General features: G+C 63.5%; 1 protein-coding gene and 2 non-coding genes across 5 annotated transcripts; all 3 read left to right on the top strand.

Annotated features, from left to right (window-relative positions):
• Nucleotides 1-159: 159 nt before the first annotated feature.
• CHD8 (chromodomain helicase DNA binding protein 8) lies at nucleotides 160-26,939 on the top strand. Of its 3 annotated transcripts, XM_050919016.1 has the most exons (37): nucleotides 160-912; nucleotides 1,070-1,444; nucleotides 1,696-2,063; nucleotides 2,508-2,622; nucleotides 2,964-3,152; nucleotides 3,379-3,447; nucleotides 3,681-3,736; nucleotides 5,023-5,140; nucleotides 6,707-6,790; nucleotides 7,130-7,267; nucleotides 8,284-8,405; nucleotides 8,532-8,775; nucleotides 9,895-10,071; nucleotides 10,267-10,410; nucleotides 12,108-12,363; nucleotides 13,001-13,214; nucleotides 13,447-13,642; nucleotides 14,079-14,246; nucleotides 15,866-16,045; nucleotides 16,383-16,493; nucleotides 17,002-17,210; nucleotides 18,109-18,308; nucleotides 18,414-18,570; nucleotides 19,151-19,240; nucleotides 19,416-19,519; nucleotides 19,722-19,836; nucleotides 20,368-20,443; nucleotides 20,695-20,749; nucleotides 20,970-21,174; nucleotides 21,377-21,585; nucleotides 21,873-22,391; nucleotides 23,378-23,523; nucleotides 23,803-24,045; nucleotides 24,327-24,440; nucleotides 24,714-24,893; nucleotides 25,384-25,509; nucleotides 25,871-26,939. In XM_050919016.1, exons 1-37 carry the CDS (start codon nucleotides 181-183, stop codon nucleotides 26,348-26,350), a joined length of 7,284 nt encoding a protein of 2,427 aa, XP_050774973.1. In that variant the 5' UTR covers nucleotides 160-180; the 3' UTR covers nucleotides 26,351-26,939. The 3 variants fall into 3 exon arrangements, with proteins under 3 accessions (XP_050774973.1, XP_050774975.1, XP_050774974.1); XM_050919018.1 differs by lacking the exon at nucleotides 24,714-24,893; XM_050919017.1 differs by lacking the exon at nucleotides 25,384-25,509.
• Nucleotides 20,183-20,285, top strand: LOC127031995 (small nucleolar RNA U6-53/MBII-28). The gene has a single exon (XR_007768693.1). It is a non-coding gene; the product is annotated as a small nucleolar RNA U6-53/MBII-28 (small nucleolar RNA).
• LOC127032008 (small nucleolar RNA U6-53/MBII-28) lies at nucleotides 24,120-24,227 on the top strand. Its single transcript, XR_007768705.1, has one exon. It is a non-coding gene; the product is annotated as a small nucleolar RNA U6-53/MBII-28 (small nucleolar RNA).
• Nucleotides 26,940-27,716: the final 777 nt, after the last annotated feature.

Raw genomic sequence — 27,716 nt, 5'->3', positions numbered from 1 at the left:
TCCAGTAACCCCCCATCCCGTGTCCCCCATGCAGCCGGACCTGGACTCCTGCTCTCTCTTCTCCATGAGGCCTGGTGCTGACTGATGTGACCGCGGAGGCCCTTATCGTGACACTCGTTGGGGAGGGGAGCCCCAAACCCCTCCCCACTGTGACAGCTCCCTCTTCGCCCACCCCCTGCCATGGCTGACCCCATCATGGACCTGTTCGATGACCCCAACCTTTTCGGTTTGGACTCCCTGGCGGATGAAGGCTTTGCCCAGGCACCACCGGACCCCATTGAAGAGGCGCTGGGACTGCCGGGGGCACTGGACCCTTCCCAGCCAACGCCGCCCCCTGCCGCAGAGCCTGTCCAGCAAGAGCCGCTACCAGGGCAACTGAATCCCACGCCCGGCCCCCCTCAGCCAGACCCTCCACAGCCAGAGCTCCCCCAGGGGCAGGAGGTGCTGAGCCAGGGGAACCCCTTTATGGGCGTGTCCAGTGCCAGCACTGCCGTGGTGTCATCGTCCTCTGTTGGGGGGTCGCAGCTGCCGCAGGCTGCGGCCCCCCTGTCAGCCCCCAAGATTGTCATCCTGAAGGCCCCGGCGGGCAGCTCGGTGACGGGGACCCATGTGGCTCAGATCCAGGCCCAGCCCCAGCCGCTGGGAGCGGCCAATGGGGGCAAGGTGACCTTTGCCAAGGTTCTGACAGGTACCCCGCTACGTCCTGGTGTCTCCATTGTCTCCAGCAATGCCGTGCTGGCCACCAAGATGTCCCCCTCGGGCGGCCCCACCACTGTGCACCGGCTGGTCCAGCCCAGTCGGCCGGTCAAGCAGCTGGTGTTGCAGCCCGTGAAAAGCCCGGCGGGGGGCACGGGGACTGCAGGCGGAACACCCCTGAAGCCTGCTGTGACCCTGACATCTGCCCCTGCTCAGGTAAGGGGGCTGGGGGGCGGGCATGTCTGACGCCACTGTGAAAGAGTCAACACCCATCTCACTGGCACTCTGGGCTGGGGGGCTGTTGAGCAGGGTGTGGGGTAAGGGCACTGGGGGTGGGGCTGGTGTCTAACCCCCATTGCTTTTTTCCCCACAGGGTGAGTCAAAGCGCATCACCCTGGTGCTCCAGCAGCCGCAGGGTGGGGGCGGCCCCCCTGGGCAGCGCCACGTGGTGCTGGGCAACCTGCCAGGGAAGATTGTGCTGCAGGGCAACCAGCTGGCGGCCCTAAGCCAGGCCAAGGGGGTGCCGGGCCAGCCCGCCAAGGTGGTGACCATCCAGCTGCAAGTGCAGCAGCCTACCGGGGGTCAGCCTGGGGGGCCTCAGAAGATCCAGCTGCTGCAGCAGCCCCCGGCAGCGGGTGCCTCAGGGCAGCAGCCTCCCCTGGCGGTCTCATCCGTTCAGCAGGCCCAGGTGGTGGGCAGCCCGGGACAGAGGCTGACGGTGCCACTCAAGGTTGTGCTGCAGCCACAGGTGAGCTGGGGAATGGGGCCTGCTTTGGGGGAGCTGCCCAAAGGGGGAGCCATGAAGGTGTCTGTGAAGGCTCCATGGGGAAATTGGGGTGGGGAGTGACTTTGCCCTAGGCCACTCGTCCCAAGGTGGCTCCCTGGGGGGAAGGCAGGGTCTGAGGGGAGCTTGGGTTCGGGGGTGATGTCAGCTCCCTGTGCGGAAGGAGGGGTCTGAGTGGAGTTTGGGTTAGGGGGTGATGGTCCCTCCTCCCACAGGCTGGCTCGTCCCAGGGCGGCTCACCTGGGCTCTCCGTGGTGAAGGTACTGAGCAGCAGCGAGGTGGCGGCACTGTCCAGCCATGGCACACGCGGTGGCTCGGAGGAGACCCGCAAGCTGGAGCACCAGAAGAAGCAGGAGAAGGCGAACCGCATCGTGGCCGAAGCCATCGCCCGGGCGCGGGCCCGGGGCGAGCAGAACATCCCCCGGGTGCTGAATGAGGATGAGCTGCCCAGTGTGCGGCCCGAGGAGGAGGGCGAACGCAAGCGGCGCCGCAAGGGCGAGCGTGGGGGGCCCAAGGAGGAGAGGCCTCGCAAGGGCCGGGGCCAGGGCGGTTCTGGCAAAAGCAAGGGGCGCAGCAAGCCCAGGTGAGACCCCTCATACAGCCCCGCAGTCTGGAGCCCCCATCTCATCATGTAGTCCCCCCCCAGGGGAGACTTGATCCCCGCAGCCCAGAGACGCAGGAAACCCAGGGTTGAAGGCTGAAGTTTCCCCATCTTCCCCTGTTCCAGCCCCACCCCACCTTTCCCCAGCCCCTCTTGTCCCATCTGCCCCATCTTGCCCGTAGGGGGTGCAGGCAGGTGGCTGGTCTCTGGTGGTGGTTGTACTAGGAGCTACAGCCAGTTCCGAAGGGGTTGGGGCTAGATCTGGGCTGGAGTGGGAGCTGTGCTGGATGCACTGGCGAGAGGTGGGCAGCGGTTCTGTCTGCCCAGCAGAGCGGAGCCCTGGCCTCCCTTCCCCCTGCACTCCCCTGCGATGGGGTGTGAGCCCAGCCCCCCCTCACTCTGCCTATCCCTTGTCATCCCCCCCAGCACCATCACCCCCGTGGTGGGGAAGAAACGAAAGCGGAACGCCTCCTCTGATAACTCTGACACTGAGGCCATGCCAGCTCCATCCCCCCGTGAGGAGGAGGAGAGCAGCGTCCAGGTGAGGAAACCGGTGTGTGTGTGTGTGTGTGGTGTATAGGGGGAGGGGTTCATGCACTGCCCACGGGAGGGCCTGGGTACACAGGCTGCCCGGACACTTGGGTACACAGGCTGCCCGGACACTTGGGTTCCCTGCCTGGAAGGGGAGCAGTGTAATCTCTAGTGGGGGGGAAGTGAGTGGGGCAGGGGGCTGTGCCCTGCACCCCGTGTGTATGTGGGGGGGGGTGTCTGCCCTGCTGCCCTCTAACCCCCTATGTGTGTATGTGGGGGCGCTGTCCAGGCTCTGTGTGCAGTGTCTGTCCTGGGGTATCTCTAACACACGCCCTACTCCTGCACCCCCAGAAGCGTCGCTCCAACCGGCAAGTGAAGCGGAAGAAATACACCGAGGATCTGGACATCAAGATCACTGACGATGAAGAGGATGAGGAGCTGGACGTGACGGGGCCAGTGCGGCTCGAGCAGCCTCCCATGCCACAGCCCCCTGCCCCTGAGCCGGAGGGAGAGACCCTGCCCTCCATGCAGTTCTTCGTGGTGAGTTCTGGGCCCCAGGGGGAAGCAGGGAGCAGAACCACTGCTCCCGACACCATTCCTTGTGGTAAGTCTGGGGGTGGGTGGGCACAAGGGTGTTCAGGCTGTGAAATGTGATGCAGCTGCGGCGAGGGCCAAGTCTGCAGTCTGGGAGGCAGGGTGTGAAAGGGGAAAGGCTTCTGCTGCGTGTGATTCCCACTCCCCCAATTTCTCCCATCCCTGCCCTCAGGAGAACCCCAGTGAGGAGGATGCTGCCATTGTGGACAAGGTGCTGTCCATGCGGGTGGTGAAGAAGGAGGTGAGAGCACACGCTGTGAGGATGTGTCTGACGCCTCCCAGGCACCAGGTCCTGCAAGAGGGGGCCAGGGACTGGGATATGGTGCCTTTCTCCTCTAGGGGGTGCTGGCTGCAGTCTGGCCACAGGGGAGGAAGGTGGAGCTGGGTGCTTTGGTGGTGAGGGGGGTGGGGGGGATGTTCAGGGATTTGAGTACAGGGTGTCAGCAGCACTAACACCCTCCCCCCTCTCTCCAGCTCCCCTCAGGGCAGTTCACGGAAGCAGAGGAATTCTTCGTCAAATACAAGAACTAGTAGGTGTCATTCCCTTCCCCAAGGCGTCTAGGTGCCACTCCCCCCTGGAGTGCTCTAAGTCTAGCTCCCCATTTGCCCCCGCATGGTGTGAGGAGGCTGCAGCCGCATCTCCCCAGCGCTGGTTTTCCCCTGCAAGGGCCCGGGGGGGCGGCGGGGGACAGATGGATCTGGAGTACCTAGTGCCACAGACCCTGGGTGGTAGGGGCACTGGGGTGGCCACCCACCACTGCACGTGGGCATCAGCACCCAGTTAGGGAGGGTCAAGGGTGCCAAAGGGATGCGGCATGGGAGCCTTTTAGAGCTGGTTGAAAGATTTTCAGCAGAACAGTTTCCCTCCCAAAAAAAAAAAAAAAAAGCCCCAAAATGTGTTGGCTCTGTGACAATTTCAACCAAACTTTTGACAAGAAGATTTACTTTCTGGACATCCCTGGAACTAGAGTGTGTTTCATTTTGACTGGCTCTCTTTTGACTCAACTTTTCTATTAACAAATTGGGATGTTCCATTTATGTACATTATCCTGGGGCCTGAAAGCCCAGGCAGGTTGTCAAAATCTGGAACCATGAAGAGAAGTTGGTGATAGTCAGGTCTGCTCTTTGCTGCAATCCTAAAGAACCAACACACAAGTGTGTGCCCTGGGACACAAAAAGGCAGTTTCTGACCCATGCTCTCCAGGCCTGACTCCACGGCCAGTCTTGTGCCCCAAGGAGCTCCATGTCTCAGCCCCCTCCCTAGTCCATGCTTCTTGGTGCATCTCTTCTTCCTGCTGGCTTTTGCACACGCAAAGCTCTGCTACCAGTCAACCCCCAGACCCTGCCTCTGCAGCCAGACCGTTTGCCGGGGGGGATGGGTTCCTACTGCTCCCAGCGGTCACTACCTAACAGGGCATTGAACTGCTCCTTCCATTTACCTTGACTGAAAGATAGCTGATGCACCACCAGCCCTATGGGCCATGGCCACTGGTGACTCCTGCCAGCACAACTTATCGTGTTGTCTGTTTTCATATAAAATGAGACTACTTGAAACCATAAATTCATAAGGCTCCACCTTCACCCTATGGAAACGGCGGGTTTCCATGCCCATGGGTCACATTTGTTTTGGGGGGGGGGTTGTTTCTCGAGAGATTCTGAAATTTCTTCTTCTGTTCAGATTCTGAATGGAGAAAATTCCCCACTGTCAGAATTTCCGGGCGTGGAATTCAAATTCCAGTTTCTAGCCAGGTATAATATCACTCACGCCGTGTCTGTCCATTTGTCTGTCTGTCTAACCCCTCTGCCCTTCCTCCAGCTCATATTTGCACTGTGAATGGGCCACCATTTCCCAGCTGGAGAAGGACAAGCGAATCCACCAGAAACTCAAACGCTTCAAGACCAAGATGACCCAGATGAGGCACTTCTTCCACGAGGTACCGGGGGGTGGGCATAAACCATGGGGGAACCACAGGGTCTGGGCAGCAGTGACACTTCCTGGGGGTACCCAAGGCTGTGAGGCCCCTCACTACCCCCTGTCCTGAGCATGAGGGCAACCCAGCACCCCAACTCCATGGGCAACACAAGCACTGTCCCCCTGGGTCTCCCCTGCCCCACTATTACTCTATCAGTTAGCGATTGACACGCCCCAGCTCCTGGGCCCTGCATGCCTCCCCTGGCCACTCGCAGCATCCGTGGACTAGCTGTTCCCAAAGAGGCAGGACATCCTCAGATCACCGCTCCCTCAGCATAGCACTTGGATACATTTAGAGCTGCGGTTCTCAGCCTGCGGCCCAGTCAGCACGCAGCTGTGGCCCGTGTGACGCCCTCAGGGCCATACAGGTAGTGTATCTATTGGGGGGGGGGGGGGGGGGGCAGCCTATGTAACAAACAGAGCTACATGTGCAGCCCACAATGGTAACTAGGATGAGAATCTCTGGTTAGTAGTGAAAACAAGAATAGAGTTTCATTAACGAAGCATAGAGATTCCAGTTGCAGTAAGTAAAGTATTGGAAAGAGAGGGTGGCTAGGAAATGAAACACCACCACCCATTCCAGAGCCTGGACTGACTGTGCTAGAGACTCTCCTGTCTTGATGAGTACTGCTCACCCAGATTCTTTGCCGCACTTTGCGCCAGGCTGGCTGCCTCCCAGGTGAAGGCGCTGGCGTGCATCACTTTGTACTCTGAGGTACAGCAGAAATTCTCGGCTGTTCTTTCTCTACAGGACACCCCCGCTGTCTGTCATTCCTGTAGATGCTGCAATCTCTTCCATAGCCTGTGGCTTGCTATGCAGATAGGTGCACCACATGGCCAGACAGACACACCCTGGGGGGTTTTCACCTTCCTCTGCGGCCTGGGGCACTTGCAGGTTTAAACTAGTGTCAGTGGCGGATTCTCTGTAACTTGAAGTTTTAAACCATAGTTTGAGAACGTCAATAATTCAGCCAGAGGTGAGGGGTCTGTTACAGGAGTGGGTAACGGTCCAGGGCCTGCGATGTGCAGGAGGGCAGACTAGACAGTCACGATGGTCCCTCCTGGCCTTAAAGTCTCTTGAGTATTTGAGAAGTGTCTGGTCCCGCTGGCCTGAAAGCAGCGTTTCCGAGGGTGTTGCCACCCTAACTCGAAACCCTTAAGAACATAATTTCCAGCACAGACCTGGAACTCCATAAATGTTCTCTGTACGTGTGTTTCCCGAGGAGTGGTGGCCAGTGGACTGCCAGTTCACAGTACAGACCTCACTTGACACCCTTTGGTGAGCTCTGACATGCCTAATCGACCTAGGAGGCCCTGTGAAGCCCTCTGCCCGCCATGCCCTCTGCCCATTGGCACCCAGGGGTCCCTTTGGCACTGTGACCATGGGATTGGCTCCTTCCTTGTAGCAGCAGAGGACTGGGAGGGTGGGAGCTGGGGGTCCCCAGCCAGGACGGGGGCTGTGGGTGAGTGTCAGCCGTCAGGGAGACTGGGGACAGGGCAAGGCGAGTTATATACGTCTCCTCCCCAGGATGAGGAGCCTTTTAACCCTGACTATGTGGAGGTCGACCGGATCCTGGATGAGTCTCACAGCGTCGATAAGGACAATGGAGAGGTGACCAGAGTGGGGTGGAGGGTTTAGCTGAGTGGGGGAAGGGGAAACTGGGACAGTGAGGTGTGGGGAGGAAGTGGGGTCTGGGCAGAGGCCAAGGCTCTGGGGCTGCAAAACTCCCTGATTTATGGGGGGCTATTGGGGCTTGGTGTGAAGCTCCGTGGGAACTCACTCTGGGGATGGGGTTGGGAACTGGGAACAGGCACCAGTGGCGACCTCCCCACAGTTTTCCCCTCCCAGCACATGGCCCTGGCCTGGTTGGAGAGAGCTGACACTCTCCATGGGGTAGGGGATGAGCTGTGGGAGCTCCTTGTGATCATGGGCCTGTCCCTGGCCCCGCAGCCCGTGATCTATTACCTAGTGAAGTGGTGCTCCCTGCCTTATGAGGACAGCACCTGGGAGCTCAAGGAAGATGTGGACGAGGGGAAGGTCCGTGAGTTCAAACGCATCCAGGCCCGGCACCCTGAGCTCAAACGCGTGGTGAGTGACAGTCTTTGGCTCTGCCCCCACAGTCGCAGCACTAGGGCTGCCAACTTTCTAATCATACAAAACTGAACACCCTTGCCCTGCCCCTTCTCCAAGGCCCCATCCACTCCCTCCCTCCCTCCCCTACCCTCACTCATTTAACCGTGCTGGGACAGGGGGTTGGGATGCAGGGCGGGGGGGGTGAGGGCTGTGGCTGGGGGTGTGGGCTGTGGGGTGGGGTCAGAAATGAGAGGTTCTGGGTGCGGAAGGGGGCTCTGACCTAGGGCAGGGGTTCAGGGCGTGGTCTCCAGGCAGCGCTTTCATCAGGTGACTCCCGGAAACGACTGGCCTGGCCAGCTCCTAGGCCTGGGGCAGCCAGATGGCTCTGCATGCTGCTCACACCCGCAGGCGCCGCCCCTGCAGCTCCCGTTGGCTGCAGTTACAGCCAATGGGAGCTATGGAGCTGGGGCGGTGGCAGTGCATGGAGCCACCATGGCTGTCTCTCCGCCTAGGAGCCAGCCAACCAGACTTTTTTAATGGCCGGTCAGCGGTGCTGACTGAAGCCACCAGGGTCCCTTTTCAACCGGGCATTCCACTCTGAAAGCGGAAGCCTGGTAACTCTACCCTGAGCTAAATGCGTGATGAGTGACAGCCCCCAGCTCCACCCCATCAGACACCGGCTCCGCCCCCTCAGCCCAAGTGCATCCAGACCCTGAGCTCAGGGGCAGGAGTAACATCTGTGGCTCCACCCCCTACCCTGGCTCCACCCACCAGCCACCCTGCTTAAATGAATAGTGAGTGACAGCCCCCATCCTGCCTCTCCCCCCCAGCCCCCATCCAAAGTTGGCTCTGCCATCACCCCTCCCCCCAAGCTGCCTCCCATCCCAAAAGTAGCAGGTCAGGCACCTGGAATGCCTAGGCATGGTGAGTGACAGCGCCTATCTCCCCTCCGTGCAGCCCCCTCTCCACGGTTGCTGGTGTAAGGGGGGCTTCTTTCTGCCATGCTGATGGTGTCCCCCCTGCCCCCCCAGGCCCGCCCCCAGGCCATCTCCTGGAAGAAACTGGAGCTCTCCCACGAGTACAAGAACCGCAACCAGCTGCGGGAGTATCAGCTGGAGGGGGTCAATTGGCTGCTCTTCAACTGGTACAACAGGTGAGCTGGGTCTGGGGGGCAGGTGAGGCTGGGGTTAGCTCTGTCTCCCACCCAGTTGGCAGAACGGCAGCCTGGCAGAGGGACTGGGCTGGGGGGGAAAGCTGACCCCCATTTCTCCCCCCACAGGCAGAACTGCATCCTGGCAGATGAGATGGGGCTAGGGAAGACCATCCAGTCGATTGCCTTCCTGCAGGAGGTTTATAATGTGGGCATCCGAGGCCCGTTCCTGGTCATTGCTCCCCTCTCCACCATCACCAACTGGGAGCGCGAGTTCAACACGTGGACCGAGATGAACAGCATCGTCTACCATGGCAGCCTGGCCTCCCGCCAGATGATCCAGCAGTACGAGATGTACTGCAAGGACTCCCGGGTACGGGGGGAGGGGCATACGCACGGGGGCGTGGACACTGGTACACGCGTGTGTACTGCAGGGACTCCCGGGTACGGGGGGAGGGGCAGACGCACGGGGGCATGGACACTGACACAGGCGCGTGTACTACAGGGACAGGAGGGGCAGACGCACAGGGGCGTGGACACTGGTACATGCGTGTGTACTGCAGGGACGGGAGGGCAGACGCACGGGGGCGTGGACACAGGCGCATGTACTGCAAGAACTCCTGGGTATGGGGGGAGGGGCAGGCCCGCGGGGACATGGACATGGACACAGGTGCGTGTACCGCAGGGACGGGAGGGGCAGGCCCGCGGGGATGTGGACCCGGACACAGGCGCGTGTACCGCAGGGACGGGAGGGGCAGGCCTGCGGGGGCGTGAACACGGACACAGGCGTGTGTACCTCGGGGGCGTGGACACGGACACATGCGTGTGTACCACAGGGACGGGAGGGGCAGGCCCGCGAGGGCGTGGACACGGACACAGGCGCGTGTACTGCAGGGACAGGAGGGGCAGGCCCACGGGGGCATGGACCCGGACACGGGCGCGTGTACTGCAAGGACTCCTGGGTATGGGGGGAGGGGCAGGCCCGCGGGGGCATGGACATGGACATGGACACAGGCGCGTGTAACGCAGGGACGAGAGGGGCAGGCCCGCGGGGGCGTGGACACGGACATGGGCACGTGTAACGCAGGGACGGGAGGGGCAGGCCCGCGGGGCCGTGGACACGGACACGGGCGCGTGTACAGCAGGGACGGGAGGGGCACACCCACGGGGGCGTGGACATGGGCGCGTGTACTGCAGGGATGGGAGGGGCAGGCCCGCGGGGGCGTGGACATCCATGCACATGTGCTGCAGGAATGCAAGGTCTCCTGGGCGAGGAGCATGGGTCCCAGCAGGCCAGGCTCAGGGAAGGGCGCAGATCTCGGGGGTACAGGGGCAGGGAGAGGTAGGAAGGGTTTGGGGAGAGGGTCTCACAGCCCAAGGAGGTGTGTATCCTGCCCTGGCACGTTGTGGGGAGGCTGTTCTTTGCTGTGCTGGTTCCCAGTGTGGCACCTCACACCACCCCAATTGTCTGATTGACCTTGCCCCCCTCCAGGGCCGGCTGATCCCCGGCGCCTACAAGTTCGACGCGCTGATCACCACTTTCGAGATGATCCTGTCGGACTGCCCTGAGCTGCGGGAGATCGAGTGGCGCTGTGTCATCATCGACGAGGCCCACCGGCTCAAGAACCGTAACTGCAAGCTGCTGGACAGCCTCAAGCACATGGACCTGGTGGGAGACCTGGGGGCCCGCAGGTGTCTGGGAGGTGGGGGGGGAAGGGTGGTTGTGATGGAGCTCAGCTAGGGGGCTTCCCACCCTGTGCTGGGCCCTGAGTGGAGGTTTTGGGGCCCTGGCTGTAATGGGTCAGGGGGCTCTTTGGAGGAGGGGTAGCATGGGGCCACCACCTGACACCCTGTACTATGCCAGGAGCACAAGGTGCTGCTGACGGGCACCCCGCTGCAGAACACGGTAGAGGAGCTGTTCAGCCTGCTGCACTTCCTGGAGCCCTCGCAGTTCCCCTCCGAGGCCGAGTTCCTAAAGGACTTCGGGGACCTCAAGACAGAGGAGCAGGTAAGGGCGGGCGGGCATCCCCCATCCACGTGCCTTGTCCCACTCCGTCGTCTGCACCCCACTGCCCTGCCCTCCCCGAGCCCCTCCTCCGCGCCCCTCGCAATTCACACCTGCCCACCCCACCACCCTGCCCTCCCTGCGACCCTCCTCCGCAACCCACTGCCCTCCCTGAGCCCCTCGTCCCCCGCCATCCACACCTGCCCGCCTCACTGCCCTGCCCTCCTCCGCGACCCACTGCCCTGCCCTGCCCTCCCAGAGCCCCTTGTCCCCCGCCATCCACACCTGCCCACCCCACCCCCTGCCTTCCCCACGCCCCTCGTCTGCACCCCCCGCCCTGCCCTGCCCTCCCAGAGCCCCTCGTCCCCCACCATCCACACCTGCTTGCCCCACCGCCTTGCCCTCTCTGCGCCCCACTGCCCTGCCCACCCCTCACCCCCGCAATCCACACCTGCCCGCCCCACCCCCTGCCTTCCCAAGCTCCTCCTCCGCACCCCCTTGCCCTGCCCTGCCCTGCCCTGCCCTGCCCTGCCCTCCCCTCCCAGAGCCCCTCGTCCCCCGCCATTCACACCTGACTGCCCCACTGCCCTGCCCTCCCTGATCCCCTCGTCCGCACCCCACCGCCCTGCCCTCTCTGGGCCCCTCGTCCCCTGCCATCCGCACCTGCCTGCCCCACTGACCTCCCCTCGTCCGTGCCGCTCGTCCTCTGCCTTCCCCACCCCACTGCCCTGCTCTCCCTGAGCCCCTCGTCCCCTGCCCTCTGCGCCCCACCCCCTGCCCACCCCGAGCCGTTCTGCTCACCACCCTGCCCTCCCCGAGCCCCTCATCCTCCGCCATCCGCACCTGCCTGCCCCACCGCCTTGCCCTCCGCGCGCCCCTCGTCCCCTGCCCCACCACCCTGCCCTTCCTGAGCCCCTTGTCCCCTGCCATTCGCACCTGCCCTCCCCACGCCCCTTCCTCCACCCTCCCCAAATGCCTCATCCTGCGTGCCCTGCCCTCCCCAAGCGCCTCGTCCCCACCATCTACGCCCCACCGCCCTGCCCTCCTCTCCCCAAGCCCCTCTGCGCCCCACTGCCCTGCCCTCCCTGAACCCCTTGTCCCCACTGTCCACACCCCACTGCCCTGCCCTCCCTGAGCCTCTCTGTGCCCCACCGCCCCGCCCTCCCCGAACCCCTTGTCCCCACTGTCCACCCCCCACTGCCCTGCCCTGCCCTCCCCGAGCCCCACTGCGCACCACCACCCTGCCCTCCCTGAGCCTCTGTGCCCCACCGCCCCGCTCTCCCCGAGCCCCTCGTCCTCCGCCATCTACGCCTGCCCACCGCACCGCCTTGCCCTCCCCTCCCCAAGCCCCTCTGCGCCCCACTGCCCTGCCCTCCCCAAGCCCCACTGCGCACGACCTCCCTGAGCCTCTGTGCCCCACCACCCCGCCCTCCCCGAGCCCCTCGTCCCCTGCCCTCCTGCCTGCGCACCATGAGCTCCTCGACTCCCGTCCATGCGCCTTGTCCCACACCGCACTGCACACATGCCCCAAGCCCCTTGTCTACCCCGCACATGCCTGTTCTCTGTCTCCTGTTCACAACACCCATCCCAGACCGCAGCCCCCTGGGCTCCTCCCACATGTGCAGACCTCCTCCCCCCGCCCTGAGGGCATGTTCCCAGCCCCACCGCCCCAGTGCTGACTGCTCCGGCCCTGCTCCCAGGTGCAGAAGCTCCAGGCCATCCTGAAACCCATGATGTTGCGGCGGCTGAAGGAGGATGTAGAGAAGAACCTGGCGCCCAAGCAAGAGACCATCATCGAAGTGGAGCTGACTAACATCCAGAAGAAGTACTACCGGGCCATCCTGGAGAAGAATTTCTCCTTCCTGTCCAAGGGAGCGGGGCACACCAACATGCCCAACCTGCTCAACACCATGATGGAGCTGCGCAAGTGCTGCAACCACCCCTATCTCATCAACGGTGAGGGGCCGGGTTCGGGGGCTCTCCCCTTGGGCAGCGCTGGCCCCTCGCTGCTGGCGCCCGCCCCTGCAATGGCGGCATCTCAGCAGGGCCAGGCAGGGGGCTGCCCCCTCGCCACCGGCGCCTGTCCCTGCAGCTCCCCTCGAGCAGCGCTGCCCCCTTGCTGCCGGCACTCGTCCCTGCAATGGGGGCATCTCAGCAGGGCCAGGCAGGGGGCTCTCCCCTTGGACAGCGCTGGCCCGTCACTGCTGGCACCTGTCCCTGCAATGGGGGCATCTCAGCGGGGCCAGGCAGGGGGCTCTCCCCTCGGGCAGTGCTGCCCCCTTGCCATCGGCACCTGTACCCACAGCTCCCCTTGGGCAGCGCTGCCGCCTCGCCGCTGGCACCCCTCCCTGCAATGGGGGCATCTCACTGCGGCCGGGTGGGGGGCTCTCCCCTTGGGCAGCGCTGCCTCCTCGCCGCTGGCACCTGCCCCTCCAAAAGGGGCATCTCAGCAGGGCCAGGCAGGGGCTCTCCCCTCAGGCAGTGCTGCCCCCTTGCCTCCTGCACCTGTCCCCTCAATGAGGGCATCTCAGTGGGGCCAGGGGGGGAACGCAGGGCCCCAGGCTAACGCTGCCATCTGTTCTTTCTCCGTCAGGCGCAGAGGAGAAGATCCTGGCTGAGTTCCGAGACTCCTGCCCGCACTACGTGCCCCATGACCTGCACCTCCAGGCCATGGTGCGCTCGGCTGGCAAGCTGGTGCTCATTGACAAGTTGCTGCCCAAGCTCAAGGCGGGCGGCCACAAGGTGCTGATCTTCTCACAGATGGTGCGCTGCCTCGACATCCTGGAGGACTACCTCATCCAGAGGCGGTGAGGGCACCTGCTATTCCAGGGCCTGTGTGTGAACAGATGCTCCCCGCCCCTCCCCCCGGCAGGGGTTGGGATCTGTGGTGGGGGGGTGACCTTAGCTCTGCTGTAGGGCATACATCCACACAGGCTGTGGTAGATTGGAAGGAGTGTACGGGGCTAGTGATAGTGCAGCGGGCCATAGAGTTCCATCACTAGGCCCTACGTAAACACGGTGCTGGCCCCTCCCTCGCAGGTACCTGTACGAGCGGATTGACGGACGGGTGCGGGGGAACCTGCGGCAGGCCGCCATCGACCGCTTCAGCAAGCCTGACTCGGACCGCTTCGTCTTCCTGCTCTGCACCCGAGCGGGCGGCCTGGGTATCAACCTCACCGCAGCCGACACCTGCATCATCTTCGACTCGGACTGGAACCCCCAGAACGACCTGCAGGTACCAGGGACCCCCTACAGCTCCCCTCAAAGCCCCTTCCCACCCCCAACTCCTGCATCATCTTTGTCTCGGACTGGAACCCCCAGAATGACCTGCAGGTAGCGGGGACCCTCCCCTGCCCCACACCCTTTCCCCATTGTGTACTGCCTCCAAGAGCTGATGAGGGGGTCATGCCCTTCTCTTCCTGTACTCCCTGCAGCATCATCGTCCTCTCTCCAGGGCTCCCCGTCCGCAGAGCACTTTCTGGGGTCCCTGAGTGTTCTCTTACCCCACAACCCTGCCCCATCCCTGAGCATCCCCTGGGGCTGTCCTACCCCCATGCACTTCCCAGGCCCAACAATCACTGTCCCTCAGCACACTCTGGGTCCTGCACCACAGGCACCAGCTCCTCCCCCCACCAAATGCACCGAGCGCCCTGATGCCCCTCTCTCCGCAGGCACAGGCGCGCTGCCACCGGATCGGGCAGAGCAAGGCGGTGAAGGTCTATCGCCTCATCACCCGCAACTCCTACGAGCGCGAGATGTTCGACAAGGCCAGCCTCAAGCTGGGGCTGGACAAGGCTGTGCTACAGTCCATGAATGGGCGCGAGGGCAGCATTGCCGGGGTGAGAGCGCGCGGGGAGCCGTGGCATGGCTCCAATCCAGCCCCAGGAAGAGGGGGTGGTGGGCTGGTGGGAGTCTGTGACGTTCAGGTACCCATGGGCTGGGGTGGTGGCATGGTGGGGAGGTGGTTTTGGGGGGGTTGTGACATTGCGGTACCCGTGGGCTGGGTTGGTGGCATGGTGGGGAGGAGGTTCCAGGGGGCTGTGACATTGGGGGTACCTGTGGGCTAGGGTGGTGGCATGGTGGGGCGGAGGTTCCTTGGGCGGGAGGTGCTGTGACATTGGGGGTACCTGTGGGTTGGGGTGGTGGCATGGTGGGGAGGACGATTGGGGGGTCTGGGACGTTGGGGTACCTGTGGGATGGGGTGATGGCATGGTGGTGAGGTGGTTCCAGGGACCTGGGGGTGCTGTGACATTGGGGTACCTGTGGGCTGGAGTGGTGGCATGAGGAGGAGGTTCTGGGGGGGGCTGTGACATGGGGGTACCTGTGGGCTGGGGTGGTGGCATGAGGAGGAGGTTCTGGGGGGGCTGTGACATTGGGGTACCCGTAGGCTGGGGTGGTGGCATGGTGGGGAGGAGGATCCAGGGTCTGGGGGCGTCTGGGATGTTGGGGTACCTGTGGGCTGGGGTGTTGGCATGAGGAGGAGGTTCTGGGGGGGCTGTGACATTGGGGTACCCGTAGGCTGGGGTGGTGGCATGGTGGGGAGGAGGATCCAGGGTCTGGGGGCGTCTGGGATGTTGGGGTACCTGTGGGCTGGGGTGTTGGCATGAGGAGGAGGTTCTGGGGGGGCTGTGACATTGGGGTACCCGTGGGCTGGGGGGGTGGCATGGTGGGGAGGTGGCTCCGTGGGGGCGGGGCTGTGATGTTGGGGGTACCTGTGGGCTGGGGTGGTGGCATGATGAGGAGGCGGTTCCGGTGGGGCTGGGGGGGTGCAGTGACGTTGGGGTGCCCATGGGCTAGTGTGGTAGCGTGGCGGGGAGGAGATTCCGGGGGGCAGTGACATTGGGGTACCTGTGGGCTGGGTTGGTGGCATGGTGGGGAGGAGGTACCTGGGGCTGGAGGGCTGTGACATTGGGGTACCCGTGGGCTGGGGTGGTGACATTATGGGGAGGAGGATCCGGGGGGCTGGGGGTTGCTGTGACTTTGGGGTACCCGTGGGCTGGGGTAGTGGCATGGTGAGGAGGAGGATCTGGGGGGCTGGGGGTTGCTGTGACATTGGGGTGCCCATGGGCTGGGGTAGTGGCATGGTGAGGAGGAGGATCCGGGGGGGGCTGGGGGTTGCTGTGACATTGGGGTGTCCATGGGCTGGGGTAGTGGCATGGTGAGGAGGAGGATCCGGGGGGACTGGGGGTTGCTGTGACATTGGGGTGCTCGTTGGCTGGGGTGGTGGAATGGTGAGGAGGAGGATCCGGGGGGACTGGGGGTTGCTGTGACATTGGGGTGCTCGTTGGCTGGGGTGGTGGCATGGTGGGAAGGTGGTTCTGGGGGGCTGGGGGTTGCTGTAACATTGGGGTGCCCAAGGGCTGGGGTGGTGGAATGGTGAGGAGGAGGATCCGGGGGGCTGGGGGTTGCTGTGACATTGGGGGTACCTGTGGGAACGGTGTGTTGTCCCCCTCCCCAGATCCAGCAGTTCTCAAAGAAGGAGATCGAGGACCTGCTGCGCAAGGGGGCCTACGCTGCCATCATGGAGGAGGACGATGAGGGCTCCAAGTTCTGCGAGGAGGATATTGACCAGATCCTGCTGCGCCGTACGACCACTATCACCATTGAGAGTGAGGGAAAGGGCTCCACCTTCGCCAAGGTACCCCTGGTTGCCCCACACAGATTCCTCCTGCAGATGCCCCCAACCCCCCACTCTGGAGAGAGCGCAGGAGCTCCCCCTTCACCATGGTCCAGCTCTGCCTCCCCACTGCCCTGCGGGGCCATGGCTCACCTGTATCCCGGTGGGAGGGACAGATGAACACACTTAAAGGTCAGCCTGTGGGTGGGGAATGGAAGTGCGGAAGGACAAATGGGATGGCTAGACACATGGCGCATTGTAGCTTGGATATCCAGGGGCACCGCCCCCTCCGCCTACCCCCTTCCCCCCCCCTGCTCTCCCCCCGCCCCACTACTAACCCTCTGGCTGCCTCCACCAGGCGAGCTTCGTGGCCTCGGAGAACCGCACAGATATCGCCCTGGATGACCCCAACTTCTGGCAGAAATGGGCCAAGAAAGCGGAACTGGACCTGGACCTTCTCAACAGCAAGGTCAGGGTGGGAGGAGTGGGCACAAGGGGGCATGGGACACGGGTGTTGGGGGTGGGGAACGTGCCCTCTTCAGCTGTGGGGGGAGGGGCTGAAGAGCATCGGGTGGGGAAGGGGGTTGCTAGGGACCCCAGAGCTTCCCATCCCCATGGCAGGCTGGGCAGACAGAGACACTGTTGCTCCAGTAATGTGGATGGACATCGGGTCGGAGCCCTACCTGGAGGAGAGGCTGCTTCCCGCTGTGCTGTGAGCCCCCACAGCTTCCTGGCTCTAGCTCTCACTCCCAGGCTTCCTTGGGCGCCCCCAAAAGCCCCAGCCTGTGCTGAAAGGGAACCCACTTTGGAGAGGTGGAGAGGGGGTCTGGGCGGCAGGAGGTTCTCCCAGCCGGAAGGGTGGGGGTCGTATCCCAGAGCTGCCCTCCTACAGCAGGAGCTGGTTCTGGGGGCTGGGCTGGCACTCCCTGTGTGCCCCCCCACCACCAATCTAGGTGTAACCGTCCCTCCCCTTCCAGAATAACCTGGTGATCGACACGCCGCGGGTGCGGAAGCAGACCCGGCACTTCAGCACCCTGAAGGACGACGACTTGGTGGAGTTCTCAGACCTGGAGAGCGAGGACGAAGAGCGGCCGCGCTCCAGACGTCATGACCGCCACCACCCCCTGCACCACTCATACGGGCGTACGGACTGCTTCCGCGTGGAGAAGCACCTGCTGGTCTATGGGTGAGGAGGGCTTGTCGGGGGGGTTCCCAGGGCTGGCGCTGAACCAGCCAGTTCCCCAGGGCTGCAGGTGCCGGTGGGAGGGCTTGGTATGGCCTGGTTCTTTGTAGCAGGGGACACGGGGAGTGTATCTGGGGGAGATCTCAGGGCCAGCCCTCAACCAGCCAGTCCTCTAGGGCTGCGGGTCCTGGTGGGAGGGCTTGGTATGGCCGGGTTCCTTGTGGCAGGGGACACGGGGGGTGTATCTGGGGGAGATCTCAGGCCCAGGGCTGACCCAGCCAGTCCCCCAGGGCTGCGGGTGCTGGTGGGAGGGCTTGGTGTGGCAGGGGACACGGGGGGGAGGGGTCTCGTGGCCAGCGCTCAACCAGCCAGTCCCCCAGGGCTACGGGTCCTGGTGGGAGGGCTTGGTATGTCTGGGTTCCTTGTGGCAGGGGACACGGGGTGTATCTGGGGGAGATCTCAGGGCCAGCCCTCAACCAGCCAGTCCCCCAGGGCTGCGGGTGCTGGTGGGAGGGCTTGGTATGGCCGGGTTCCTTGTAGCAAGGGACACGGGGGGGTGTATCTGGGGGAGATCTCAGGCCCAGCGCTCAACCAGCCAGTCCCCCAGGGCTGCAGGTGCTGGTGGGAGGGCTTGGTGTGGCAGGGGACACTGGGGGAGGGGTCTCGGGGCCAGCGCTCAACCAGCCAGTCCCCCAGGGCGGCGGGTGCTGGTGGGAGGGCTTGGTATGGCCGGGTTCCTTGTGGCAAGGGACACGGGGGGTGTATCTGGGGGAGATCTCAGGCCCAGCGCTCAACCAGCCAGTCCCCCAGGGCTGCAGGTGCTGGTGGGAGGGCTTGGTGTGGCAGGGGACACGGGGGGAGGGGTCTCGGGGCCAGCGCTGACCCGTGCAGCTCCCCGCAGCTGGGGCCGCTGGCGAGAGATCCTGTCCCACGGGCGGTTTAAGCGGCGCCTGTCGGAGCGGGACGTAGAGACAATCTGCCGCGCCATCCTGGTCTACTGCCTGCTGCACTACCGAGGTGACGAGAACATCAAGGGTTTCATCTGGGACCTGATCAGCCCGGCTGAGAACGGCAAGGCCAAGGAGCTGCAGAACCACTCGGGTGAGGGTTCCCAGCTCACTCCTTGCCTAGCTGCCTGAGAGAGGCGCCATGGTGCCCCTTGGGTGCAACGCCCTGGGCTCACCTCTCTGTCCATCTGTCCTCCAGGCTTGTCAATCCCCGTGCCACGGGGGCGTAAGGGCAAGAAGGTGAAGTCCCAGAGCACTTTTGATGTCCACAAAGCCGAGTGGATCCGCAAGTACAACCCCGACACGCTCTTCCAGGACGAGAGCTACAAGAAGCACCTCAAGCACCAGTGCAACAAGTAAGGGACCCAGGTGTCCGGGGTGCTCTCCTCCTCCTCCCCTCCCCCCAACACGCACACACTCACTACTAGTGCAAGTAGGGGACCCCGGTGTCCAGGCCCCCTCCCCCCAGCGTGCACACTCAACACTGGTACAAGCAGGGGACCCAGACATCCAGCTCTCCTTCTCTGCCCCCAACACCCCTCCCATACATGCCACTGGTACAGGGGACCCCGACATCCGGGCTCCCCACAACACGCACACACTCACCAGTAGTACAAATAAGGGACCCAGGTGTCGGGGCTACACACACACACCCACCTACCCACCCACCACTGGTACAGGGGACCCAGGTGTCCAGGCTTCCGACAACACGCACGTACTCACCATTAGTACAAATAAGGGACCCAGGCGTCCGGGCTCCCCACAACGCGCACACACTTACCACTAGTACAAGTGAGGGCCAAGGCATCTGGCTCACACATGCCCACCCCACTAGAGGTCCGGGCTGCTCTCCCTTGGCTGAGGATGAGGCCCAGGCCTCTTGCTCCCCAGCATGGGCTCAGTGCTCTCTCTGACCCTGTGATGTGTCTCTGCCAGGGTGCTGCTGCGAGTGCGAATGCTGTACTACCTGCGCCAGGAGGTGATTGGCGACCAGGCCAGCAAGGTGCTGGCTGGTGCTGGTGCCAGGTAATGCACCTTCTGCCCCTCCCACACTGTGCTCCACTACCTCTCCCCCCCGTGCCCCTCACTGCTGCCTGTTCTGTCTCCCGCCCTGTCCCTAGTCCATCCCAGTCGCTTGCCCCCTCTCCTCCCTGCGTCTGGGCCTGCATCTCACTTGTTTCTCTGCCCTCTCCCCTCTCAGCGAGATCGACATCTGGTTCCCACTGGTGGAGCAGTTGGAGGTGCCAACGGGCTGGTGGGACGCTGAGGCCGACAAGTCCCTGCTCATTGGGGTCTTCAAGCATGGTGCGTGTGTGGGGGTGGGTGTAAGGGACTCGGCTCCCCTAGGTTAGCGGCACAGGGCGGGGTAAATTGTGCATGCGATGGGAAGGGAGCGGACAGGCCCAGAGTGGCTGGGCCAGGGAAGGCTGTTTCTGGCCCCAGTGTGTTTGTGTGCACAGAGAGGGCAGCGGGGTGCTGACCCCTGACCTGTGCCCCCTCCCCCCAGGCTACGAGAAGTACAACACCATGCGAGCTGACCCCGCTCTCTGCTTCCTGGAGAAGGCCGGGCGTCCCGATGACAAGGCCATCGCCGCGGAGCACCGCCTGGATGTGGGGGAGGGGTGAGGATTGTCATGGGTAGGGACGGGGCCTGGGCACGGGGGCGGGGTGAGTGACTGTCCAGGGCAGTGTGTCTCAAACTTTTGTATTGGTGACCCCTTTCTCCCAGCAAACCTCTGAGTGCGACCCCCCTTGTAAATTAAAAACCCTGTTTTGTATTTGACACTGTTATCAATGCTGGAGGCAAAGCAGGGTTTGGAGGTGAATACTGACAGCTCGCACGACCCCCAGTTTGAGATCTCCTGGTCTAGGTGACTGACGGGTCTAGGGGCAGGGCCTGGGCAAGCGGGTAGAGAGGGGAAGTGGCAGCCATCAGGGTGGGGCCTGGGTAACCTGTGCAGAGGGGCGTGCCTGCGACGACTTGCCATGCTAATACCGACCCCCCAGCAGCACTTGGCTCTGCCCTGGCGGGGAATGAGTTCAACTTGCTCCTCACGGAGCTCTGAGGCACCAGCCCCCCAGGGGCTGTGGAGGAGGCCCAGCTGGGGGCAGTTCCTGCGGGTCACTAACCCCTCCTTTCCCATGGGCCTCAGGGCGGAGTTTGACAAAGACTGCGAGGACCCTGAATACAAACCGCTGTCCGGGCCAGCCAAGGAGCAGGACGACGAGGTGAGAGCTACTCCTGGCCACCCCCTCACCCCAGGGTCCCCCTCTGCCCTCAGGTCCCTCTCCACACAGAGTTCCCCATCCCCAGAGACCCCTGCTCTCCCTGCCATAATCCAGCCCCCTCATTGGCTCCTGGGGGCATCGGTCCCTGTCTGGGGCGGGCACTAGGCTGTGTATCGGGCAGGGGGTGGGTGAAATGGCGGAGGGGCACAATACTCCCAGTCCTTAGTCTCTCTCTCCTTCCTCACCCCCAGGGTGATCCCCTGATGCTGCTGGACGAGGAGATCTCGGTGGTGGATGGGGATGAAGGTAAGGGGGTGAGGGAGAGGGTGGCTGGAGCACAGAGAGGGTTAAAGCAGGCACTGTCCTGTAGCATGTAGGCTGGGGGTGGCTAGGAGGGGTTTGGGGTGCAGGGTCTGTGCGCACTGGGGGGCTCTGACCCGTTGTCCCCCTGCAGGCCAGCCGGGGGAGTGTTGGGGTGCAGAGTCCGTGCACTGTGGGGGTTCTAACCCCTGTTGTCCCCCTGCAGGCCAGCCAGCCCAGCCTGGGCACCTGTTCTGGCCGCCAGGCTCGGTACTCACGGCCCGCCTGCGGCGCCTCATCACCGCCTGCCAGCGGAGCTACAAGCAGGAGCAGCTGAAGATGGAAGCCGCAGAGCGGGGGGACCGGCGGCGCCGGCGCTGCGAGGCAGCTTGCAAGCTCAAAGAGATGGTGCGCCGGGAGAAGCAGCAGCGGTGAGGCCAGGGCAACATGCAGCCGGAGGGGGTGCTGTGGAGATGGGACACGCACCCTGCAGCCACCACAGGCCTCTAGGATGGGGGTGCCTGGTTCTAGGATCTGGGGTGAGGGTGGTGGGGCTTGGGGCAGAGGGGCATCATCCCAGGGACTGGCTCAGCTCCATGGGCCCACTGAGGCTTTCCTGTTCCCTGCCCCCAGATGGACGCGTCGGGAGCAATCAGATTTCTACCGCGTGGTGTCCAGTTTCGGGGTGGAGTACGACCCTGACACGCTGCGTTTCCACTGGGGCCGCTTCCGGGCGCTGGCCCGCCTCAACCGCAAGACAGATGAAAGCCTCACCAAGTATTTCCATGGGTTTGTGGCCATGTGCCGGCAGGTGTGCCGGCTGCCCCCGGCCGCCAGCGATGGTGAGTGTCTGTCTGTCTCTGTGCTGGCTGTCCGTGACGGTGAGTCTGTCTGTCTGTCTGTCTGTGCCGGCTGCCCCCGGCCGCCAGCGATGGTGTGTGTCTGTCTGTCTGTCTGTCTCTCTCTGTGCTGGCTGTCCGTGATGGTGAGTTTGTCTGTCTGTGCCGGCCGCCAGCAACGGTGAGTGTCTGTTTGTCTGTCTGCCAGCAGCCCTGAGTGGGCATAGGATAGGGGAATGTTGGGGATCTGGGCTCCCCAAATCTCTGACCCCCGCCCTCTCTCCCCGCAGAGTCCCCAGACCCCACGCTGTTCATCGAGCCCATCTCGGAGGAGCGGGCCTCCAGGACGCTGTATCGCGTGGACCTGCTGCGCCGCCTGCGGGAGCAGGTCCTGTGTCATCCGCTGCTGCCGGAGCGCCTGGCCCTGTGCCAGCCACCAGGCCCTGAGCTGCCCACCTGGTGGGAGTGTGGGCGGCACGACGGGGAGCTGCTGCAGGGGGCAGCACGCCATGGGCTGAGCCAGACCGACACCACCGTCATGCAGGACCCCGACTTCTCCTTTCTGGCCGCCCGCCTCAGCTACTTGCATGGCCAGGCTGGGACGCCTCAACCCCCTGCAGGGGGTACTAGAGCCGCCACAGCCTCCCCCCTTCCCCCCACGCCCGAGCTGCCAACCCCGCTGCTGCCTGTGCTTCTCCCCAAGCCTGACTCGGCTGATGACTCGGACTCCGAGCTCGACCTGGGGAAGCTCTCACCCTCCACGTCTGGGTCATCGTCATCCTGCTCAGAGGACAGCGACGACGAGAGGGGTGAGTTTGGGACCCCCTGTACACCTCTCCCTGGGCTTCCACCCCATCCCCTCTGGGTCTCCCATACCCTTCCTGAGCCAGGGATCCCCCCCGCCCTCCATGTCCAAGTCATTGCCCTGCTCTGAGGACCGTGTGGAGTGTGGGACCCCCATACCTCCTCCCTGTACCCAGACTGAGCTAGGGGTCTCCCTCAGCTAGCTCTGACTGCAAACAAGGGTGAGGGACCTGAACCCCCCCACCCTCCTCCAGCCTGTTCCAGTGACTGTGATGAGAAGTGAGGGTGCCCTCCTGGACCACCTCCAGAAGCCCTTAAAGGCCCATGGAGCCAGGAATTCTCCCCACACACACTTTGATATCTCCCCACACACACACTTTGTCCCTGGCCTGAGGGACAAGCCCCTGGCGGGGGGGGAGGGGGGGGGGCGAGGCGGTCTGTCTCTGCATCCTCCTCTCCCTTGTCTCTCTCCGCAGGCAGGGCAGCCTGCAGGATGGGCCCTGGCCGTGGGAAGCAGGAGGCCTCCGTCTCCCTGTGGCAGGAGTGAGGGGCAGGGGATCTCTCTCACCATCCTCTGTCTCCCCCTACCTTCACCCCCTAGGCATGATGTCCTGTGGCAGGAGTTGCCTATGGGGTGGAGCGTCTCTCACCATCCCTCTGGCATGGTGCCTTGCGGGGGGGAAGAGGAGGGTGTGTCTCTCCCCACCCCCCAGGCCTGGTGCCTTGCGAGGGGAAGCTGTCCATTAGGGGTGTGGTGTCTGTATCACCACCCCCAGGCACATGTCTTGTGTGGGGGAAGCTGTCCATGGGGTGGCGTGGGGTGTCCATCTCTTCCCCACGCCTGATGCCCTGCGGGGGGAAGCTGTCCATGAGGGTCAGGGTGTCTGTGTCACGCCGCCCCCCCCCCCCCCGCCACAATGCCCTGTGGAGAGGAGCTGACTATGGGGAGTGTGGTGTCCATCTCACCACCCCACTCTTTCCCCACCCCCAGGCACCATGCCGTGCGGGGGGAAGCTGTCCGAGGAGGAGGAGTCGTCCCTGCTCTCCCTGCCCACCTCCCAGGAGGGCGACTCTCCCCAGCCCACTGCCCCGGAGCTGCTGCTGCAGGAGCGGCAGCGTGCCCACGAGTGGCCCAAGGTACTGCTCCCTGGCCAGGGGAGGGGGACACAAACCCAGTCCCGATCATCTGAGGAGCTGGGTGGGGCTGTTGGGGATAGGTTCTGTGGGGGTGTTCAGGGGTTATGGTTACATGGCAGGTTTTGATGGGGTGGTTGCTGTGGCTCTGTGGGGGGGTGAGGTGGTTGCCATGGTTCTGGGGGGAAATGGGGTGGCTGGCATAGTTATGTGGCTCATAATGGGGTGGTTGCCATGGTGACACTGACATCCCTTCCCCCCTCCCCCCTCCGTCTCCCCCAGGACCGGGTGCTCATTAACCGCATCGACCTGGTGTGTCAGGCTGTGCTGTCGGGGAAGTGGCCCTCAAGTCAGCGCAGCCAGGAGCTCTGCGGGGGCCAAGGAGGAGACGTTGCCCCCCGGCTGCCAGGTGACTATGCCAGTTCGCCTGCTCCCCATGCCTGCCCCCAGGAGGAATCGCCAGCCCTGTACACCCGTCTCCGGCACAGCCCCGAGGATAAGGAGTTCACTGTGCAGATCAAGGATGTGAGTGGAGGTTTGGGGTGCCAGTCCCATGGGAGGGGAAGGGGGCGTTACAGGGGATGTCTCTCCAGAGGTGGTGCCTGTGATGACTTGCCATGCTAATACCGACATCTCCCTGGCAGTGCATGTGGCTCTGCTCTGGGGAAGAATGAGTTAAACTTGCTTCTCATGGAGACCTGAGGTGCCTGCTCCCCTGTGGTTCTGGGGGTGGGGGGTCATGCTGGGATGGCATTGGCCCCCATTTCCCGGCCCCCATGCTGACCCTGCCCCCCCCCCCCCCCCAGGAGGAGGGGATCAAGCTGACGTTCCAGAAGCATAAGCTGATCCCCAATGGCACTCTACATGAGCGGCACCTGCACCCACTGGGCCACAAGAAGAGCAGCAAGAAGCTGGTGGAGGTGAGGGGGTGGGAGAGTGTGTCGGAGGGGGTGGGGGTCCAGCAAGAGCTGCAGAGCCTGGGAGGTGGGGTTGTATGCAGAGGGGTGTCGGCCTTTGTGGAAGCTGCAGTGCCTGAGGGGAGGGTGTCTCTCCTGACTGGGGAGTCTCTGCCCCAGCTGGAGCTGTAGTACCTGGGGAGGTGGCATTGCTGGCGGGGGGCGGGGGGGTCTCTCTCCTGGCTGGTGGGGCTCAGTGGGGTCTCACTCTCCTGACTGGGGGTGTCTCTGCCCCAGCTGGAGCTGCAGTGCTTGGAAGGGCTGCAGGGCCCCGACATCGACCTGGAGGCTCGGATCCCGGTGGTGCACAAGGCAAATGGGACGTTGCTAGTGGGGGAGGCGGCCCCACGCCGAGCTGATCTGGAGGCCTGGCTACATGCACACCCTGACTTTGCCATTGACCCCCGCTTCCTGGCTGTGAGTGTCACCCCGCCTCTCCCTTCTGTCAGGGCCATGCTGGAGAGTCCGGAGCCCTCGGGCCCCAGCTTTCTGCCTCTTCAGCCTGGGCTCCTGCTCCCCAGTACCGGTCTGGACATGGGAGAGAAATGGGCTTTGGACACGGACATGCACACATGCCTCTCTCTTCCTCCCTGGTGTGGCTCCCCTGCATGTGATCCACCTGAACTGCCCCTCACTCCCAGAGACACAACTGTGCCCGGAACACACTCCAGGAGTGTTCAGCAGGCCCAGGGCCCTATGGGAATGGACTGTGGTTGGCCCCAAATAGAGGGAGGCTCTGATAACTACTGCAGCCTGGTGCAATGAGGCTGCTGTTGGGTAGAGGCCCTTCAGGGAGGTGGGGCCCTGAGCAGTTGCTCCGCTGGGGGAAGCAGAGCCAGAGCTGAATAACCAGTTGTCACTTTCTCTTGCCCTGATCCCTGTGTCATTCCCTGTTCCCACCTCCTAGTACATGGAAGAGCGGCGCAAGCAGCACAAGTGGCACCGGTGTAAAAAGACAGGCCCAGTGGAGCTGAGCTGCTTGCCGGGGTTGGAACGGGGCCTGGGGGCCAGTGGCTCCCACAATGGCAAGAAGGTGAGAGGCAGGTGCTAACCCCACCCTGTCCACCCCCTTCCATCTCACCCAGGGTTTACCCAGCCCCCTCCCATTGATCTATCCCCTACCTTTATCCTTCACCTTCATACAGCCTGTTCTAACCCTCTACAAAGGCAGGGCCCAGAGGCTGTCTCTGCCTTGATTCTCCTTGGGTTTCATCCCTCAAATCCCCCTAAGGTGTCTGCTCCCTTGGGAGAGGGGTGTGACAGTGAGGGAAATCTCTAGCTGCTAGGTGGAGGGGTCCACTGTCCTTGCTGGGGGCAGGCTAGCCCCATAGCAGGACTGGACTGGGGTGGGGAGCCTTGCACCACTAATTCCTCTCCTCTCTCTCCCTTCACAGGGCTGCGTGACTGACCCTGTGATGAGCCGACTGTTGCCAGGGCCATTGGAATCCGAAGGGAGCCTGAAACAGCCGCGCGGTCGCCAGGCTGGTGTGGAGCTGTCCAAGATGGTATCCCTGATGGGTGGGGCTGGGCGGAGCCAGCTGGGGGTTATGGGGCCTCTGTCTTTACATGCTCCCTTCCAGCCTGGACCAGGCCCTGGCTCTTCCCTGTCATACATGCCCTTCCCTACAGCCTCCTCCTCTGGATCCCTGCTGCACCCAGGGTTGGGCCATGGCAGCTATCCCCCAGGCCCGCACATGCACCTGGGCTCCCTGGGGCACCCGCAACCTGACGAGGAAGAGGAGGATGAGGAAGAGGAGATAGACGACTTATCTCAGGGCTATGCCAGTTCTGAACAGGACTTCTCCCTGCTCGATGACCCGATGATGCCAGCCAACTCGGACTCCAGTGATGGTGCTAATGACGGAGGCGACTGAGCTGAACAGACAGAAGGGGGTACTGGAACTCACTGACTATGTGGGGGATGGCTGGAGCGACCCTATCATGGGCTCTCAGCATCAGTCAAACAATCCTCTTCCCTTGCTGGGGGTCAGGGTACAGAGTTGGGAGGACTCTGCCCTGACCTGGGGTGATGGGAATGGGCACAGAGCCTGTCCTGGGGCAAGGGAGCCTCCCTGGGCTTGATGTATGTGGGCTTGGCCAGTAAAACTGCATCCCAGCATGAGGCACCAGTTGGGGTTACCTCCCAACCTGTGGCATTAGCGGCCAGCGTGTATCCCTGCTCCTTATTTGGCCTTCAGGGGGTGGCAGCCCCTATTCTTAGCCCCAACTGTGCAGGGCCCAATGCTGTATTGTAGGGGGGAGGGGGGCAATATTTATATAAATATGTAATATGTCTTGTGTAATAGGGCAAGGGTGGGGAGGGGATGCTGCGGTGGGGTCGGGACCCTGTGGGGGCTGCCATGCGGCTGGAGCGGGTGGGGGTGCGGTGGCCTGGGTTAGCGCTTCCTGTAGTGGATTTTTTTTTCTAATAAAAGAAACAAAATGCAAAAAAAAAAAAAAAAATCCCCTCCCCCTGGCGTATGCGGTGGGCGTGGAGGAAGTGTGGACTCCTAGCTATGCCTCGGGCCGAGGGAGCAAGTCTTGTCCAGTTTCTCAGGAGCTGTGTCCTGTGAGAGACTAGGCTCTCCAGGCTCCAAAATGGGACTTTGTGTCAGGCCTCTCCCTCCTGGTGTACCTTGCCCAGCGGAGGCCCAGCTGGCCACTGGGGGGGCGAGCAGGCCCCCAGCACTGCTCCCCCCCCCCGGGGCCTGATGTCTGCCCCTTGCTGGAGCATCACCCTGGGCCCTGTGTCCCAGCCTCCTGCAGGGCCAAACGGTGGGAGACCAGCCAGGTAGCCTGCCCCTTCTCCCTCCCCCCAAACTGGCCCCTGGGGCCTCCCTACGCCTCCCTCCCTGTCCTGGCCCGTGGGGGCTCTGTGCCCCTCCCTTGTCATGGCACCCCTACCCCCCCCCCCCGGCTCGGCTGCTCCCCTGGAGCGCGCATCAGGCTTCCCGCGGGGCGCGCGTGCACGCGAGAGGGGCAGGGGAGGGCTCCGCGTGGGAGCCAGGGTGTCACGTGGCCGAGGGAGCGCAGTGGCGTAGCCACGTGTTTTTCACGCGGGAAGGGGCGTATCCAGGTTACGCATGCGTGGCGGGATCGCGTGGCGGGATCACGTGCCCTGTGCGCACGCCGCAGGGGTTGGCGCGGGGCGGGGCGTTTTGAGGCCGCGCGCTGGAAGTGGGGGGGGGGGGGAGCCCCGAGGGCGCGAGGCGCTGGCCCGGAAGCGGAAGTGGGTCGCGG

Source organism: Gopherus flavomarginatus, chromosome 11, assembly GCF_025201925.1.
Source record: "Gopherus flavomarginatus isolate rGopFla2 chromosome 11, rGopFla2.mat.asm, whole genome shotgun sequence".
NCBI lineage: Eukaryota > Metazoa > Chordata > Testudines > Testudinidae > Gopherus > Gopherus flavomarginatus.
This window is presented reverse-complemented; position numbering and strand designations above follow the sequence as displayed.